Source organism: Colobus angolensis, unplaced genomic scaffold (assembly GCF_000951035.1).
Source record: "Colobus angolensis palliatus isolate OR3802 unplaced genomic scaffold, Cang.pa_1.0 Scaffold522, whole genome shotgun sequence".
NCBI lineage: Eukaryota > Metazoa > Chordata > Mammalia > Primates > Cercopithecidae > Colobus > Colobus angolensis.
This window is the reverse complement of record NW_012118733.1, coordinates 505,111-523,992: the sequence shown is the minus strand read 5'-3', so window position 1 is coordinate 523,992 and position 18,882 is coordinate 505,111. Positions and strand designations below refer to the sequence as shown.

Genomic DNA, 18,882 nt, shown 5'->3' with positions numbered 1-18,882 from the left:
AAAAAAAAGATCTCATTTGATTCGTATGATTGTAAGGCACTGCAAACAAGTCTTTTAATTCCCAACTATTATTAAAGAGGAAATTGAGATGCACAGGGGTCACCTGCTTAAACACACAGGGCAAAGGTGCTGCCTTTAAGCTAATACACAGACTGTTTTAGAAACCTTCCAAGAGGGTTTGATGGTATAATGTTAAGGTATGGGTCAAGGAATCTGCAGGATAAAACAGCAGCCCTCTCTCACCACAAAATAGGTATTCATATCTTGACTATGAATAATAATTGAATATTACAATAGCATTTTCACATTCAGAACCAGAAAGTCAGAAAGGGAATTGAGAGGTGGGCTGAGCTACTTACGCTTGTTTCTCATAATGACCGTTGGTAGTGATGATGTGTCATGTGCCTGAAGGCTCCCTTTGGGCTGCTAAAGAGAAAGAAAGTAAGTCCACTGACAATCCACCTCTGTCAAGCCCTGAGAAGCTGAGTAGGAAGGGAGCAAGCAGTTCAGCTTCCTTTCCCACTCCGCTTTCTGCACTGCCCTAAGCACCCTGTGTCCCAGCCACAGTCGCCCTCAATTGCCATCCTCTAAACCTGCCATGTACTCCGATGCTGTCTATCCTGCCTGGAATGCTTTTGTCACCTTCAGAGGCATGGCATTCCTCCCCTTCAAGACTATTTAAGTGTTGCCTCCTTGGTAAAGCCATTTATAGCTTCTCTCCTCTCCTCACCCAAGGCAGTGACTGGCACCCCTTTCTCATTTATACTAACTGTCTGTCTATCTTCCCCAGTAGATTGCTGGTGCCGAGCAGCATCTTTTGACTTTTGCATTTTATTTTCAGTAACTAGCATTTATAAGGTGCTGAATTATTGGGTAAAATACTAATTTTAGTTAAGACTTTTGCTGTAGCCATGTGACAAAAATACCTTGAGAAATTATAGATTGAAGCAATTAATCTGAGATAGGTTACTTCCTATTTAAAATGAAATTCCAGGCAGGGTGCGGTGACTCATGCCTGTAATCCCAGCACTTTGGGAGGCCAAAGCGGGTGGATCACCTGAGGTCAGGAGTTCGAGACCAGCCCCGCCAACATGGTGGAACTCTGCCTCAACTAAAAATATAAAAATTAGCTGGGCATGGTGGCAGGCGCCTGTAATCTCAGCTACTTGGGAGGCTGAGGCAGGAGAATTGCTTGAACCTGGGAGGCAGAGGTTGCAGTGAGCCAAGAATGCACCATTGCACTCCAGTCTGGGTGACAGAGTGAGACTCTGTCTCTAAAATAAAATAAAATAAAATAAAATTCCCACTTTTAGGTTATATTCTCTCACATGGGAGATGCTACATCTCTATTATGATCATTCTGTATAAACTAGTACATTCACAACAATTGAGTCTTACCAGAGATCACAAACTCAAATGACTATGGTGCCGGCAGGTAACAAATGACAGAAGCAAGCTGGGGTGGGGTGGGGTGTGGGGAGGCAGTGGCGGCCTGGAACTGGCATATCCTGTCTAAGAGGCAGCACCACTCAGCTCCAGCTATCCCTCCCTCCCTGCAGGCTCCACTGATGGAGCAGACTCCTGCCTTCAGCCTGCTTAATGAATTTGGAGCTTATATTCTAGTGGGGGGAAGGTACAGACCATAAGAAATCTATGTAATAATAAATAAAGATGGGTAAATACAGACTCTAAGAAGGTGGTAACTACTATGGAAAAAAGGAAAACCTGGGGAGTGCTGGGTACTGGGAAATATCAGGGGGCCGAGGGTTATAAATCTTCCAATTTTTTCAGAACTTAAGAATCCAAACTGACACAAAACATGATTTTGAAAGAGCTACACTAACTCACATTTTAAAAGTACTACATGAGCCAAACAAAATATATGTCCGTGGGCCGAAGAAGATCTGGGCTATCCTATTTTTTGCCATTTTGATGCTAGTTTTAGTGCTTCTCAAAGTGAGGTCCTTGGACTATCAGCATCATCTGGGAACTTCCTAGAAATGCAAATTCCTGGACTCTCCTCCAGAATCTGAAACTCTGGGAGTGGGGCTCAGTAAGCTATCTTTCAATAAGCCCTCGAGTTGATTCTGATGCACATTCCAGATTGAGGTCATGGCACTAGATAACTGTTTGGTGACTGACGAAGCACACAGCTCATTAATCATCTGTGTCGACATAGTTGGAAAGCATTCCTTTGACGAGGAATGAAGAGACACAGGTGACTAGAACACTGAAAGCCTCACAGGCTGCCTAAAAGGTATGGCCCCCAACCCACACTTTTTTTTTTAAAGGCCACTGGAAAAGCATGACTACCTAGCATACATGTTCAGGGCAGATACCACCATAAAACAGGCACTTTCTATTCTTACATCATGTGATCAGAGCCACCTGTATTATGTACCTGAGGAGAAAAGTGCTACCAGACAGGCTGGGGCTAACCGTAACACCCTCCCCGCCCCCACCAGCAGATCAATGCCCCTGACCTCCACCTGCTGCCCTGATGGTCCTGAAGGAAGAAGACAAGTGTATGAGAAAACCACTTTAATAGCAACATGGAAATATTAAAATCACGAAGAAATGTATATTGAACATGAAGAAGTTCTGAAAGCATTTTCTTTCCTCAAAGTCTAATTCCCCAGTGTTATTCAAGAAGAGGATTGATCGCTTAAGAGAAAAAATATTTTTTAGTTATAATTCGTTCTCAAAGTTGGTACCGAATGATTAAAACAAACAAAATCCACCACAACCTCAACTCTCCCAACTCCTGAGGATCTTGCTGGTTTAAACTCTTTTATTTTAAGCCTTCTTTTAGCCAGAAAGTCTTACCTTCATTTTGACCTTTGCACAGGAGGCTAGACTTTCTCGGCAGCCTTTGTGGACAAAAGCACTGCAATCTGAAAAGAAAGCAAACTCAAGGTCACATGGACAAAGCAAACAGATTCCAGATTCTGAGTTTCCACTGCTGCCACAAGTGGCCTCTGAATTTCAAAGTGAAGTCACTCCCATGTGAGAATGTGACTAACTGAAATTACAGATTGCAGTCCTCTTCTAGGAAGCAGGTCTGTGATGTTATTTGGAGGAGGAAAAACATAAGCAGATGTGATTTCTTTCTTTTTTTTTTTCCCAGTGTTCGTGTCTTTATTTGGAGACTGGGAGACAGATTACAGCTTAATGAGAGGAACAACGACTCAAGTGATCTCATGGGAAGGGTGAGTTTCCTGGCCCTCAGGAAGTGATAGATGTGATTTCTAATTAACAAAAACTAGTAAGTCTGGAACTTTTCAGACAGGAAGCTGAGAGGCTACCAAAACTAAAAGTGAAAGTGTCTGCCATCAATGTGTAAGTCTAAATTACAAATAAATACATAAATAAAACCCCTAACAGGGGTTACAAAATTTGTATGACTGTAATAAAGCACAGAATATAAAATCTGAAAAGTTTAACTACGCTGGGCTTTTTGCAACCCATTCTCTGAGACAGGAACCACACACGAAAGGTCATCAGAACCCTACATACACCCCTGGGAACTGTGACTTAAGAGAAAATGGAGACTTCTTGAAAGATAAAGCAGAGACCACAATTTGGCAAGGACAGCATTGTATCTTAATTCCTTTACTTTTCACTCCCTTGGACTACAAGGGCCACTGACGTAAAAACCCAGGCCTCTGTGTCTCAGAAGGCTTACCATCAGCTCTCAGCGCTGCTATAAAATCACATAACAGAGGCATTCCAGGAAGCCAGAGGTACAGCAGAAACAAACGAAAGATCTGTCTGTGGGGACACTCGAAGAGGAGGCACTCTCATGGGAAGGGCTCACTCAGGAAATCAACCACAGATACCCTTCACTAGGCAATGCCTCGCAGACTGATTCAGGAAGCGTCACAGGTCCTGTCTACACCAACTTATCAGTTAAGGGCCAACATCTCTTTAGCCCAGACGTATGGATCTGGGGGTGACTGGAGTGGTGATGGGGAGGGGAGGTAACCAGAAAGGAGACTGCTAGAATCCCAGACCTCAAAGGCCTTTTCCATTCCTTTTGTAACACTTCCTTTAACAACCACTTGGTTCACAGGTCTCCTCCTTAATACCACCGACACAGTGTACTGAGATTCTCTTGGGTTTTTCTCTATCCCCTTTCTGGGGCAGGGAACATTCACCCACTGCTGAATCTTGAATTAAGCCTCTCTAGCATAGTGCCTGGCTCATGCATCCTATTCAAATGCCCCTCTGTAGGCTCTACTATGCCTATTTAAACTAAAATTAGATGAATGCCCTATTACAGCCTTGATTACAGTATGTCAAAAATCAATTTAGTAACACAAAAGGACAAACAGCTGTCAAACTAAATTTGACGTAGGTCCTGGCTTTGCTTATTAGTTAGTATGATCCTAGCACAAGTCCCTTCTGGACAGGCCCCCGTTTCCTCATCTATAAAATTAAAAAGGAGGAATCACATTTTCTCCCAGGTTCCCTCTGCTGTGCTTCTATTAGATGGGTAAGTGAGTTTCAGGCTGCTGGACCCACAGCAAGAAGCGTAACAAAGTGGTCGAGGCAAACGACTTTATTTATTTTCTAGTAAGCCAAAATGTGTTTCTGCCCATCCTCACAAGCACTATTCTTACTCAGGGTGTATGGTGCACCTCCCCTCCTCTGCCACAGAGATGTCTGGGACTTGCAGCTGGCATGCTCCTTTCTGGTTTCTTCCCCTCCCATTAGTTGATCCATCATCTCCTTCTCATGCACAGACTTGAAAGCCCACCCCACCCAAACCCTTTCTCTTCACAAAACCCAGCTCAGCTAAAGTCTTTCAAATACATCATCTTTAAGTCCATTTCTCTTTCCCTTCTACACAAAAAGTATGCAAAGACTATAAGCAGGCAAAGTCAATGATCAGTAGATCTATGTCTTTCAGCATGCTGAATCCTCAATATATAATACTGAAGAGAATAAAGCAAATTGCAAAATGAGAGGTATTGTACGGTAGCATTTATGTAAGCTAAAAACAAAAACAAATTATATGTTGTTTATATATGAGAATAAATTATAAAACACAGACTACAAATGCACTGAATTCATGACAGTGCTTGTCCTTGGGGAGGAAGGAAGATGCATGGGGCAGGGAAACAAAGGGGAATCCGAACTTAATCATAATGGTTTCTTAAAAAGTGAAACAATCTGAAGCAGTATGACAGAATATTACTATGTGTTCATTTTGAATCATGGACACATATGTGTTAAATTACCTATGTATAATACTTTGTATTAACATTTTTCAAAATTAAAAAAATTTTTGATTTTTAAAAAATCATCACACTCTGTCTTTCAAAGTTCCTTGGATTTGCTTATAAGCATTTCCATATCCTTTTGAATAATCCATTTATCACATCTTGTGATAACTTAAAAATAAGATTTTATTGTCTTATAATCCAGTTATAAAAGCACATTTTTTTCTTTTGTTTTATTGAACATCTAGAATATTTTAGGCACCTAAAGGCAACACAGGAGGTGGTAGATTTGCTAGAGAACCAGCTACTAACTCTGATCTGCAAAAGTGACCAAGAAACTATGGGTAAAATTTGTTTCCAAGTTCTGTTCTTTCTGTTCCTTTCTTCCCAACCAGTTCCAACACCCTACAGAGATTTAAACAATGATGATTTTTAAGGGAGTGGCACTATCACTTTTAAAAAGGCTTCAGCATTATTCAAACTCTCAGGCTAGTGTCTGAGTGTCTGAGATGAATCATAAAAGCAGAAAAAAAAAATCATTTAAAATGTGCTTCCAGTAAAGAACTTTTCATATAAATTCACTTTTAATTAATTGAAACATGTCCCCAAACCCACAACCCAGTTGGAAGTTTAACAGGCTCTATATTATGGTCATGAGTCTTGTCTTAGTGATAGTTTGCATGGACATCTCCTTAAGATGCTGAAGTACCTACTTGAAAAACACTCAACTTGTTTCCAAGTTGTCCTGGACTCAATTAACAGTGACAGTTTTAGTGCTGTGCGTGGGTGATTTAGAAACTTCAGCCCCACTGACATCAGCCAAAGTCATGAGATTAAAATCTTACTCTCTGTTTGGGAAAACAGAAAATTACCAAGAACACAAGAATTGAAGGCAAATCTAATACATTTTTAAGCTCTCTGCCACAAACCATACCATGCTGTTATGAAGATCAGAGAATTATCTGGCCTTTTATTTATTTATTTGATAGATTTCCTAATAGCAGCAGGCAATATGCTTTTATTTTTTAAAATTTTTCAAAAAGGTCTCAGCACAGTGGTTTATGGGAACAGAGCTAACCCCTAATTGGATTCCTCTGAACTTAAAACAAACAGCCCAGCTTTCAACTTCTTTCTTTGCTACAAGGAGGCATCAAACTAAAGAAAATGAAGTTAAATCCACATGACTAGAAACTATCATCTATCTATTGCTGTATCTTTTTTTTAGCCCATGCCACCAACCACCAAAGATCTTTGGAGAATGGTTATATACTATGTGTTTTTTATCTTTGGGAAGAAAAATAAAACAAACCATTAGCGAGGCTAACTTAAGAAAATCAACTTTATACAATTATAAGAGGAGTGGCTATGCAAACTGAAATGAAATGACAGAATATCAAAGGACTGCCTACATAGAAACGAGTCATCTTTGTGAGCTAAGTCATATATAGCCAGGGCTCTGACAAAAGAGGTCTTCTAGTACTTTAGTCCACTGACCATCATTTGGGAATAGGCTGAAGACTTCTGACTGTTCTGCCTACAGATGTGAGCAGCAAAATCTAACTGGGAAAAATGACCTGATCCTTCTCCAGGACACGAGCTGAAGAATTACCTTTAAGGACAGAAATGTACAACTTTCTCCTATCATTTCAACTCTAATCAAGAAAATGAAAATAAAACAAAAAAGTTAAATATGAGCAAATTTAGAAATGCATTCTACAAAATTCTTTCTGCAACTTCTTGTTTAAAATCTTTAACAAGGGCAACACACCAAAACCCCACCTCTACAAAAAACACAAAAATTAACCAGGTATAGTGATGCATGCCTATAGCACCAGCTACTTATGAGGCTGAGGCAGGAGGATCACTAGAGCCTGGGACGTCAAGGCTGCAGTGAGCCATGATCACTCTGCTCCACTCCAGCCTGGGCAACAGAGTGAGACCCTATCTCTCAAAAAAAAAAAAAATTATTAAATATATATATATATATATATATATATTTATTTGAGATGGAGTCTTGCTTTGTCACCCAAGCTGGAGTGCAGTGGTATGATTTGGCTCACTGCAACCTCCGACTCCTGGGTTCAAGCGATTCTGCTGTCTCAGCCTCTTGAGTAGCTGGGATTACTGGTCCGTGCCACTATGCCTGACTAATTTTTTGTATTTTTAGTAGAGATGGTATTTCGCCATGTTGGCCAGGTTGGTCTCAAACTCCTAACCTCAGGTGATTCACTCAGCCTTCCAAAGTGCTGGGATGACAGGCGTGAGCCACTGCACCTGGCCAATAAATAAAATCTTTGGGGGATTTGAGACATCGCCCTATCTGGACTAAGAGTGCTTATATGCCAAAGGCATGTGAGATGTTCTTGTAGCTGGTGTAATAATCACAGTGCTGATGTACAGAACAAGAGGAAAGCCACAAAAAAGAGCCAAATCATCTCAGCTGAAGTAGCCCCAACAGCAGTTTTCATAAGAACACTGGTAAACAAAAATGAAACAAAATGAAAGTGTTCTGCTTAAAAAAGAACTGCCTTTATTGCTTAGGGTCTTTTTTTTTTTTTTTACCATCCTTTTCCCTAAGTAATAAATTTCCTTCCTTTAATCAATATGTATTTTACTTTCTCACATAAGCAATGAACTATATAAATGCCAGAAAACTGTCTGTCCAGAGAGCAACTTTTCCTGACGAAATCAGAAGCAAAATTTAACCATCACACACATTCTAAATTCTTGTGTTCCTACTTAGATTGCAGCTGGTTTGTTTATTTTTACGTAAAAGAAACAACCTACCACAAAAGTACTGAAATGCTGCTAGCACAACAGAAAATAAATCAGCAATAATCTCAGTATCATTTTACATCTGTTTAAAGCAAGCAAAACAGAACCACTGGCAAGACCCCAAAACCTGAACATAACAAATTCCTTATTCTGAAGGACTCCACTAAGTCACTAAGATTTTCAAAGAACGAATTATTTGTGGCAGCTGGAAAGAACAGCTGATTATTCAAGGACAGCTTTACATAACAGAGAAATAAGAGTTGAAAGGACATTCCTCTATTAACTCTGTGAAAGTCACCTAATCCTAAAACAAGAGTAGTTTTGGCTGAGATAAAAAAAAGTCCCAGTTTCTTGTATAAATCATCATAATATATCATCATGACGGATTATATGGCTGATCTTTCTAACCACAAGTTAAAGGTGACTAGGCAGTGCTGAGGGTATGAAGCTCTATCCAGGCATCAGGCAAACATGGTTACGCTTAACCACAATGGGAAGCCACTGTCTCCCAAGAGCACAAAGGTTTCCTAGGAGGTAAATGACTAACTGCATGGACGCTACATTTCCTACAACTCCTGGGAAGATCTTGGATATGAGAGGCAATGGAGGGAAGTGACAAAAGATTCTGGGTCCCCAAATTACCCATATTTTCTACTTCCTGCCAAGATAACACATGGGACTTCATACATACAAATATTCAGGTTCTTCAGGAAGCTGAGGATAATCAGCCCATTACTTCGGTTCATTTGAGAAGATGATTATATACAATCCTTTTCGCTCCCTTTTTTTTTTTTTTTTTTTGAGTCAGAGTCTCACTCTGCTGCCCAGGCTGACGTGAAGTGCAATGGCGCGATCTTTCGCTCACTGTAACCTCTGCCTCCTGGGTTCGAGCACTTCTCCTGCCTCAACCTCCCGAGTAGCTGGGATTACAAGCTCACACCCAGCTAATTTTTTGTATTTTCAGTAGAGACAGGGTTTTACCATGTTGGCCAGGCTGGTCTCGAACGCCTGATCTCGTGATCTGCCCACCTTGGCCTCTCAAAGTGCTGGGATTACAGGCGTGAGCCATCACGCCTGGTCTACCCCCTTCTTTTTATAAGAGGCAGGCTGCAGACTGTCTTACACAAACCTTAATGCTATCACTAGATGCTGAGACTATTTCAGCACTACTTCTGGAGTAAGGTGGTATGCAAATTAAAGAATGTATTTTTGAAACTTAGGTGTATATTATTAGGGTAACAATCAAGCCTAACTTAAACTATTCCTTTTTGCTGTCTGATTCTTTTTAGTTTAAACCTCAAATATAGCCAGGCGCAGTGGCTCACACCTGTAATCCCAACACTTTGACAGTTTGAGGAGGGTGGATCACCTGAGGTCAGGAGTGCAAGACCAGTCTGGCCAATATGGTGAAACCCCATCTCTAATAAAAATACAAAAAAAATAGCTAGGTGTGGTGGCATGTTCCTGTGGTCCCAGCTACTCGGGAGACCGAGGCAGAAGAATGGCTTGAACCTGGGAGGAGGAGGTTGCAGTGAGCTGAGACTGCGCCACTGCACTCCAGCCTAGGTGACAGAGATGCGCCACTGCACTCCAGCCTAGGTGACAGAGACAGACTCCATCTCAAACAAACAAAAAACAAAAAACATCCCTCAAATATGTTACATCTTTTTTCTGGTTTTTGCTGAGCAGGCAGAACTAAGATAATCTCTGATGTTCGATTAGATCAAGCTATTACCAAAAATCAAAGAACAACTAGCAAAGGTTATTATGACCCCTATCCCCACTGACAGACTTCCCAAACAGACAAGACTTTAGTCTAGTGATAACACACTGGATTTCATGAAATAATGTGCTTCCAGAAAAAGCAAATTCCTTGGGTGACTTCATATTAAAATTTATAGGTTCAACCAAAAAAGTCCCATTCCACTTATAAGTGTTTATCAGCACAGAACCAGTAGCCAATCCACTATTTCACTGGATTTCCAAAACACTAGAAAAACTCTTTAAAAAGTCTTATATGAAATAAAATATTAATATACTGTGTTCAAATGTGTAAAAGAGTACAGATTTATTTTCTGAGTTGCAATTTTAATATTTACTTTTAAAGTTAATGAGAACAATGAAGTTGCTGTGATGAACTAAAAAATGTGAAATCAGAGGTACGTGACATTTGCAATTCACTTATCTACCATAACCTCTAATTTATTTCTATATTTAATTTCGAGTACATGATACAGAGAACATCTTAACGTTCCTCAAGTAGATAAATAATCAAAATTAGCAGCTTTTTTTTTTAATGGCTTGCCTTGCAATCACAGTATAATCTTCAATTAATTAGAGATGGAAGGAAAAATACAAATGAGTAGGTAGGCTGATAGCTAAAGCTAATATATTGATGTTAAAATCTGGGAATTATACCTTTAAGAATGTATGTTTTTATGTAGTTTTAAATATATATACATTCAGAAATCTGTGGAACTTCCAAACACCTGACATCCTGAAAGCTACTGCTCTATCCATTAAACTATTTAGTCACTATACAGAAGTGTGGCTGAGAATCTCAGAGTCTCAAACCTTTCATACAGTTTTCCCCAGTCAATACCAAACCCTACACAAGTGATTCTTCATGGGTAGCTCTGGCATCACTGGGCAATGGAAGTCTATAAGAGGTAACCCAGATCTTGCTCTCCAGAGGTGGTTCTAGCACATATGACAATGATATCATAAGGAATCCAATAATTTGTGGTGTCCTAGCTATGTGTGTTTCATCATCCAGGGAGTCCAGTAAAAGATAATTTCTATTATGTTTAACAAGAAGATGTTTCAAGAAAGCAAAAATGGGCTTAGGATGCCTGTGCATTCTCCTACATTAACTGAATATTTTTGCTATCTGATAAATTTATTATATGCCAGTTACAGGTTTAATTCTGAGTGATAGTCTAATGTAGACAAAGACTTAATACAGCCAAAGAGGGCAAATTTCAACTATTCGTAACCTAGAAATAATGTGTACACACAAGTCAATGGCATTACAAGGCTAAATATACACTGGCATATATTAGACAACTTCTTTTAACCTGAACTTAAAATTGCAAAATTATCTGGAGTTAGTCATGGAAAGGTACAGCCACTCATTATAACCATAAACCAATAATTCTTAAATCTATTGTCCTCTATAGCACAAGATTCTTCAGGTCTTCAAAAAGATTGTCTATAACTTTCAACCTTAAATCTCCTGATGTTTCACATCACAATCCAGAACTGAGAGTTGGTAGATCAACTATCCTATTTCTGATTCAAGCAGGTGCTATCAATAAGTGGTAGAACAACTCTCCTTAAGGCTTATAAGGTTACTCTGTTCTGGTAGTAATTCTGCTTTGTTCATTAAATTCTCGAATCAAACACCAACCTATTTTGTGCTTTCGTCAGAGATCAGCTGATAAATAACTAGAAAAACCTTTGAAACTATCAGTGGTCCAATATCTACATTTTATTTTTAAACATACAAATAATATGTAAGTACATTCTTTAAAAATTCAAACAATAGGCCAGGTGCGGTGACTCAAGCCTGTAATCCCAGCACTTTGGGAGGCCGAGGCGGGTGGATCACGAGGTCAGGAGATCGAGACCATCCTGGCTAACACGGTGAAACCCCGTCTCTACTAAAAAATACAAAAAAACTAGCTGGGCGAGGTGGCCGGCGCCTGTAGTCCCAGCTACTCGGGAGGCTGAGGCAGGAGAATGGCGTAAACCCGGGAGGCGGAGCTTGCAGTGAGCCGAGATTCGGCCACCGCACTCCAGCCTGGGCGACAGAGTGAGACTCCATCTCAAAAAAAAAAAAAAATTCAAACAATATAAAAGAATAAGATAAAGAGTTTTCTTCAACTCCTTTTCTCCTTATTTCTTTTTTTTCAGATTGTTAACAGTTTGGTGTATAGCCTTTGAGATATTTTTGTACATTTTTTTTTTTTTAATAGATAGAGTTTCACTTTTGTTGCCCAGGCTGGAGTGCAGTGATGCAATCTCGGCTCACTGCAACCTCTGCCTCCCGGGTTCAAGCGATTCTCCTGCCTCAGCCTCCTGAGTAGCTGGGATTACAAATGTGCACCACAATGCCTGGCTAATTTTTTGTTTTTTAGTAGAGATGGGGTTTCACCATGTTTCCCAGCCTGGTCTCGAACTCCTGACCCTCAGGTGTTCCACCTGCCTTGGCCTCCCAAAGTGCAGGGATTATAGGTGTGAGCCACCGCACCCCTATTTTTGTAAATTTATATAAACTAGTGTTTTCCATAAACTGGGATCATGCTGTATATACTGTTGTATTTACTGACTTTTCAACTCATCAAAATGTCTTGGAGAGCTCTGTCTGTACCTGCAGATATCTCCCAAGGCTTGGCATACTATGGTCCTTGGGCTGAATTAGGCCCATTGCCTATTTTTGTAAATTTTTTTTTTGAGACAAGGTCTCGCTCTGTTGCCCAGGCTGGAGTGCAGCAGCTCAATTTTGGCTCACTGCAACCTCTGCCTCCTGGGTTCGTGTGATTCTCCCAACTCAGCCTCCCAAGTAGCTGGGATTACAGGCGTGCACCATCATGCCTGGCTAATTTTTCTATTTTTAGTAGAGATGGGTTTTCACCATGTTGGCCAGGCTGGTCTCAAACTCCTAACCTCAAGTGATCTAACCACCTAGGCCTCCCAAAGTGCTGGGATTACAGACATGAGCCACCGTGCCAGGCCTGTAAATAAATTTTTTATTGGAACACAGTTATATCCATTGTCTATGGTTGCTTTTGTGCTACAAGGACAGGGTCCAGTAGTCATGACAAAGACCTGATGGGCTGCAAAGCCTAATATACCGTTGGTTCCTTTGCAGAAAAAGTTTGGCAACCTCTGATCTGTCCTATGTTCTCTCTTTTTATTTATTTTTTGAGACGGAGTCTTGCTCTGTCTCCCAGCTGGAGTGTAGTGGTTTGATCTTGGCTCATTGCAACCTCTGCCTCCCAAGTTCAAGCAATTCTCCTGCCTCAGCCTCCCGAGTAGCTGGGACTACAGGCACCACCACGCCTGGCTAATTTTTGTATTTTCAGTAGAGATGGAGTTTCAACACGTTGGCCAGCTGGTTTCCAACTCCTGACCTCAAGTGATCTGCCTGCCTCGGCTTCCCAAAGTGCTGGGATTAGAGGCGTGAGGCACCACGCCTGGCCCCTATATTCTCTATTTAGTATCAGCCTATCCATCTATATGCTACACAAAATATACTATATTTTATTGATGAATATTTAAATTGCTTTCAATTTTTCCAGAATATAAACAATGTTACAATAAATAAGTACCAAGGATCATACTTTAGAATTCCTTTTTTTTTTTAAGCCACTGTGGGTGCCTGGCTTATACTGATATTCAATAAATATTTGTTGACAAACTGCTTTTGAATGAATCACATATCAAACACAGTTGCTTGCAGAATTCAGCCAAATGAACTTTGTTGATTGACTTCATATAAGTTCAAGGACTTAAGGGTATAATTATTGATAATTAAATGTAAAAAATAAATCCAGTGTGAAGTCATTAAGATTTTCTAGACTGAAGCTCTCCCCTTACTAATGCAGACAACAGAGTAGAAGCCATTTTCTTCCTTTATAAACAATTATAAATCAGGACAATATGTTGAAATATTTGAAAAAAATCCATGAATACCTTTCAGTGACTATTTGCATGCTTGAAGTTTTACTCAGCTGTTTTTAAATCTACCCATTAGTTGTTACATCTTTTTTTTCCATTATAGATTCCATTTGTTTCATCCTTTTAGTAATTATCGGTTTTTTTGTTTGTTTGTTTTTTGTTTTTTTTTTTTTGAGACAGAGCCTCGCTCTGTCGCCCAGACTGGTATGCAGCGGTACGATCTCAGCTCACTGCAACCTCCGCCTCCTGGGTTCAAGAGACTCTCCTGCCTCGGCCTCCTGAGTAGCTGGGATTACAGGCGCACATCACTATGCCTGGCTAATTTTTGTATTTTTAGTAGAGACAGGGTTTCACCATGTTGGTCAGGCTGGTCTTGAACTCCTGACCTCGTGATCTGCCCGCCTCAGCCTCCCAAAGTGCTGGGATTACAGGCGTGAGCCACCACACCTGGCCCCTTTTAGTGATTTTCAACATCTCTTGCTTGTATATCTCCTAATTCTTCCTCACAGTGGTTTACTTCCTTATGTGGCATCTATGTATCTTTTATTGTGAGCTCAGCTTCACAGGATTTTTTCCTCTTGTGGTAGTCTTGGGTATACTGTTTTGTCAACCTAATCCAATGGAGCAGTTCTACATCTGCTACAAGCTGGGTCCCTCAAGGATCTGTCATTCCTACACTGGAATTTCATGAAACGTCTTGTGAAAGTTTCTTAGCCTGAAGTTCCAGCACATACAGACAGTGTAAACTTGGACTCCAGATTCCTCAATTCTCACTCAGGGTCCTGAGGAGACTGCAAGGTTCCTTTCTGCTTCTGAAGGCCAGCAGGTAGAATTTTTCAAAGCCCTTCATCATGGATGTTAGTCTTAAAACAGCGTTTCTTATACAGGGGCCTCAGTTCCGGCTCCCACTACATACCCTGAGGTCATATATCTTGACCCCCAAATGAGGGGTCATGCTCTTTACTGCTCTGAGTTCCCTCAGGGATTTTCTATTTGGCAGGTTCAGCTATGTATTAATATTTTAAAAATATATTTTATCTAGCATTTTATATTCTATAGCAGAAGGCAGGTATCTAGTCTGCTTTACTGATGAAGTTCCCTGAATATTAGTTTCATACTGCCAATCAAGAAATATAGCCTCTTCCCGTTTTTCTGAGATCAGTGCTCCCCAAAAGAAGAACTGGCACATTGCAAGGAGTGATGAAAAAAACAATCCCTCGGAACACAGGAGGAAGATTTTACAGCTCTTATTTAAGTTGACTTCTTAAGGTAGAAGAAATATTGAGTTAACGTCTAACTGATAGGCAGGTGCCTCGCTCAGTCTTTACCTTAGGCAGCCTCACTTTATATGTGACACTAGAGGTTTCTCAAGGGAGTGGGGTGTTCTTCACTCAGCAGGTGGGCTAGGCATGCATAATCCACATTTGTTTACTTTCAGTATACTGTGATTAATGGAAACGTACAGGTGCCCAGTAAAGTGGGCTTATGGATTATATTACCTGGTTTCAACTAAAATCAAATGAAAATGAAGAGAGTTACACAAATTCCTTCAAAGAAGTCATGAATCAAAGACAACAGTAATCATACTAATAACTAACCAGAAAACAAGAAAATGGCAATTCTGAGACATCTCTTATTTTTAGAATGAGCTCTTTGAAAGTATGGCATAGTAGGACTTGTATGTATTTTTTATGTTGTGTATGTATCCTATGTGAGTATGCTAAAAATGTTTTAATAATAGGTGAACATGCTAGAAAGTGCTTGGTGACTACTGCTCTAGGCAACCAGGTTATTCCAGTACTAAGAGGCTGTGTCCAGTGGCTAAAAAACTAAACTACAGACCTTCAACTGGTGTCCCAGAAAAGAGTCCTATTAGAACCTGGGTTCCAAAATAAACACCGGAGGAATACTGAATAGTGATAGTCTCTTGTTTCCTAGAGGTTACATGAAATTACTACTATGTGGTAGTGGCTCTCAATGGTCTGGTAAGTCACAAACGAAGGATGATATTAATGTGTGTGATCTCTGCCCACAGGGATGCATAAGGATTTGGGTGAGAGCTCTCATGGCTTTTTGTTACTTTTGAAAAAACAGGACAGTAAAACAAATAGTGTTGCTGACTACTTTGGGGCTATAACATCCATAAAAATCATTTTACATGAATGTGTGTCATAAAGTCAATCATTTCAAAAAGTCACAGGAACTGTAGCACAGATTAGACAGGCTGTGGGCTGTGTGCTAGCTGGAACTCCACTCCTCTTCCATGCAAGAAAGTGAGTGGAAATCATCATAGAAGTATGTTCCAATCTGTCCAAATACACATTTTTTTTTTTTTTTTTTTTTTGCTTTTTGAGATGGAGTCCCACTCTGTTGCCCAGGCTGGAGTGCAATGGCATGATCTCGGCTCATTGTAACCTCCCACTTCCAGGTTCAAGAGATTCTCCTGCCTCAGCCTCCCGAGTAGTTAAGGTTACAGGCATGTGTCACCACTCCCAGCTAATTTTGTATTTTTAATAGAGATGGGGTTTTGCCATGTTGGCCAGGCTGGTTTCGAATTCCTGACCTCAGGTGATCCGCTCGCCTTGGCCTCCCAAAGTGCTATGATTACAGTGTGAGCTACCATGCCTGGCCCAAATACACTTTTAAACATTTCAAATTTCTACCAGTCACAGTGGTGCATGCCTAAATACCAGCTACTCAGGAGGCTGGCTAAGCCAGGAAGATCACTTGATGTCAGGAGGTCAAGACTAGCCTGGGCAACTTAACGAGTAAGTTAACTATTTTTAGTAAGAAATTACTTGGGATATCCAACATAAATGACTGAAAACAAGATTTCAGGACATCATGGTCTGAGAGTTGCTTCTTGACATCTGAATTCGTTACTATTTTGTCTGAATTGGTTATAGGTATAATATCAGGTTAATTGCCTCAGTCTTCTGGGTGACTGGGCTGGGCCTGGGCTGGCTGGAACTCACCTCTGACCACAAGCAGCCTCCTTGATTTACCCTGGTATGCTCTACAAATACTACTTTTGATCTGTACACTGACAAAATTTGAAATGCACTGCCTTAGAGCAAAAATGTGCAAATAGGGTCTGTGGGCTAAATGTGGCTTGAAGCCTATTTTTGTATAGCCCATGAGCTAAGAATAATTTTTACATTGTAAATAGTTTTTAAAAATAAAAAAACTGGCCGGGTGCGGTGGCTCACACCTGCAATCCCAGCACTTCCGGAGGCGGAGATGAGCAGATCACAAGGTCAGGAGATCGAGACATCCTGGCTAACATAGTGAAACCCTGTCTCTACTAAAAATACAAAAAAATTAGCTGGGTGTGGTGGTGGGCACCTGTAGTCCCAGCTACTCGGCAGGCTGAGGCAGGAGAATCGCGTGAACCCGGGAAGCGGAGCTTGCAGGGAGCCGAGATTGCAACACTGCACTCCAGCCTGGGCGACAGAGTGAAACTCCATCTCAAAAAAAAAAAAAAAAAAAATCAAATTATTACATAACAAAAATTTTATGAAATTCAAATTTCAGTATCTGTAAGTGAAGTTTTATTGGAATCACACTCATTGGTTTATAATACATAAACCAATGGCTGCTTTTGCGCTGCAACTGCAGAGTTCAAGAATTGTGACAGAGACCATGTGGCTCACGACACCTAAGATACTTTTTATCTCGTTTTGTACAGAAAAAGTTAAGCAACTCCTGGGAGTGTCTTATCAAAACCAGGAACAATGCTCAGTTAGCAGACCTGGCTTTCAGCAGATCAACACAGAATGTCTCTGTGCATGGAGGTGTTCTCCCTTGGCAGTCACTATGGCTTAATGTTGGTAATGGTTGAAGCATACACCAAAGTAATAGAATAAAAATGAGCACATATGATCTAACAAAAGACCACTGAGTAGCTTTAGGGTTTGGGGCTATGGGTAATTTTGATGCTGACACTGACTTTTAAAATGTGGAGTGGTTTAGAGATCATAGAACAGAGTGCAGATGCTCCTCATCCTTTCAATGAGGCTACATCCACATAAACCCGTGGTAAGTTGAAAATACTATAAGTCAAAAATGCATTTAAATACACCTAACTTTCTGGACATCATAGCTTAGCCTGGCCTATCTTAAACATGTCCAAAGCACTTATATTAGACTATAGTTGGCCAAAATTATCTAGCACAAAGCCAGTTTTATGATCAAGTGTTGACTAGCTCATGTAATTTACTGACTACTGCACTAAATGTGAAAAACAAAATGAGTGTATGGGTAGACAGTTTATACTGAATGTGTACTGCTTTTGAACCATTGTAAAGTTAAAAAACTGTAAGTTGAACCATCTTAACTTGACTGTGTATTTGAAATTGGGGTTGTCTGAAAAAAAAAAAACAAAGGCTGTATGTTATATATCTAGAATGTCTTTCTTTTATCATGTCTAAAGAAAGATATAAAAAGGGTTACTTCTCCACATAAATGAGGAACAGATAAGGAGTAGGGTGGACAGGAAACTAGAAATGAGCTTTCCTGAGCCAAGAGAGTTCCATCTCATGAGAGAGGAAGAAGCACGTCTCTTACTTGCACAAGTATAGGCATCTTTGTTGGTGAAGGGCTTCATACACTGGCTACAGCTGATAGGACCCACAACAGGAATGGAACTGAAAGTGTGCCCGTTGAGAGTCTTCTTATCTTTCTCCTTGTCTTTAGAATCTTTCTCCTTCTCCTTAATCTTATCTTTTTCTTTTTCCTTTTCCTGCCGAAGGAAAGAAAAGAATCCACAGTTAATTAAACACTGGAGGGCCTTCTCCTTACCTGGGCACCCAGATGGCATGTGGTCAACAGTGGCTGGTGACTATTTTGGACAAGAGTGAGAAAGTTCTGGGCAAAGTGTGTGTGTATGTGTGTGTGTGTGTGTGTGTGTGTGTGTGTTTTAATTAAGGTGCTGGCATGCAAGCTACATTAGAAAATTCACATGAAAACTGGGCAGGCTGAATAGTTCTGGAAGTGGCTTATCCATTGGTTACTTCTACCGATAGACACAATGCCCAAGGACCAGTACTGCAAGGAGGGCTTCTGACGCCTCAGCGCAGTCCTTCCTCAGCAAGCTACAGCACAGTCCACACAGGAAGAGAGGTCAGCTTTAGGCAGAAGGCAGAAGAAAGGGTGGTAGCAATTCTGGGATTGGCCTGAGGGAGAGAAAGATGCCTGGGTG

The 18,882-nt window shown here is 40.5% G+C and overlaps 1 protein-coding gene across 4 annotated transcripts in view; it reads right to left on the bottom strand.

Annotated features, from left to right (window-relative positions):
• Positions 1-18,882, bottom strand: part of AKAP13 (A kinase (PRKA) anchor protein 13) — a 360,775-nt gene that overhangs the window by 36,039 nt on the left and 305,854 nt on the right. For 3 of the 4 annotated variants that reach the window (XM_011960761.1, XM_011960763.1, XM_011960762.1), the window contains 3 exons: positions 18,249-18,423; positions 2,827-2,894; positions 360-426 (listed from right to left, as the gene is read on the bottom strand). In XM_011960761.1, coding sequence (XP_011816151.1) covers positions 360-426; positions 2,827-2,894; positions 18,249-18,423 — 310 coding nt within the window. The remainder of the gene's footprint in view (positions 1-359; positions 427-2,826; positions 2,895-18,248; positions 18,424-18,882) is intronic. The other variant, XM_011960764.1, reaches the window with a different exon arrangement.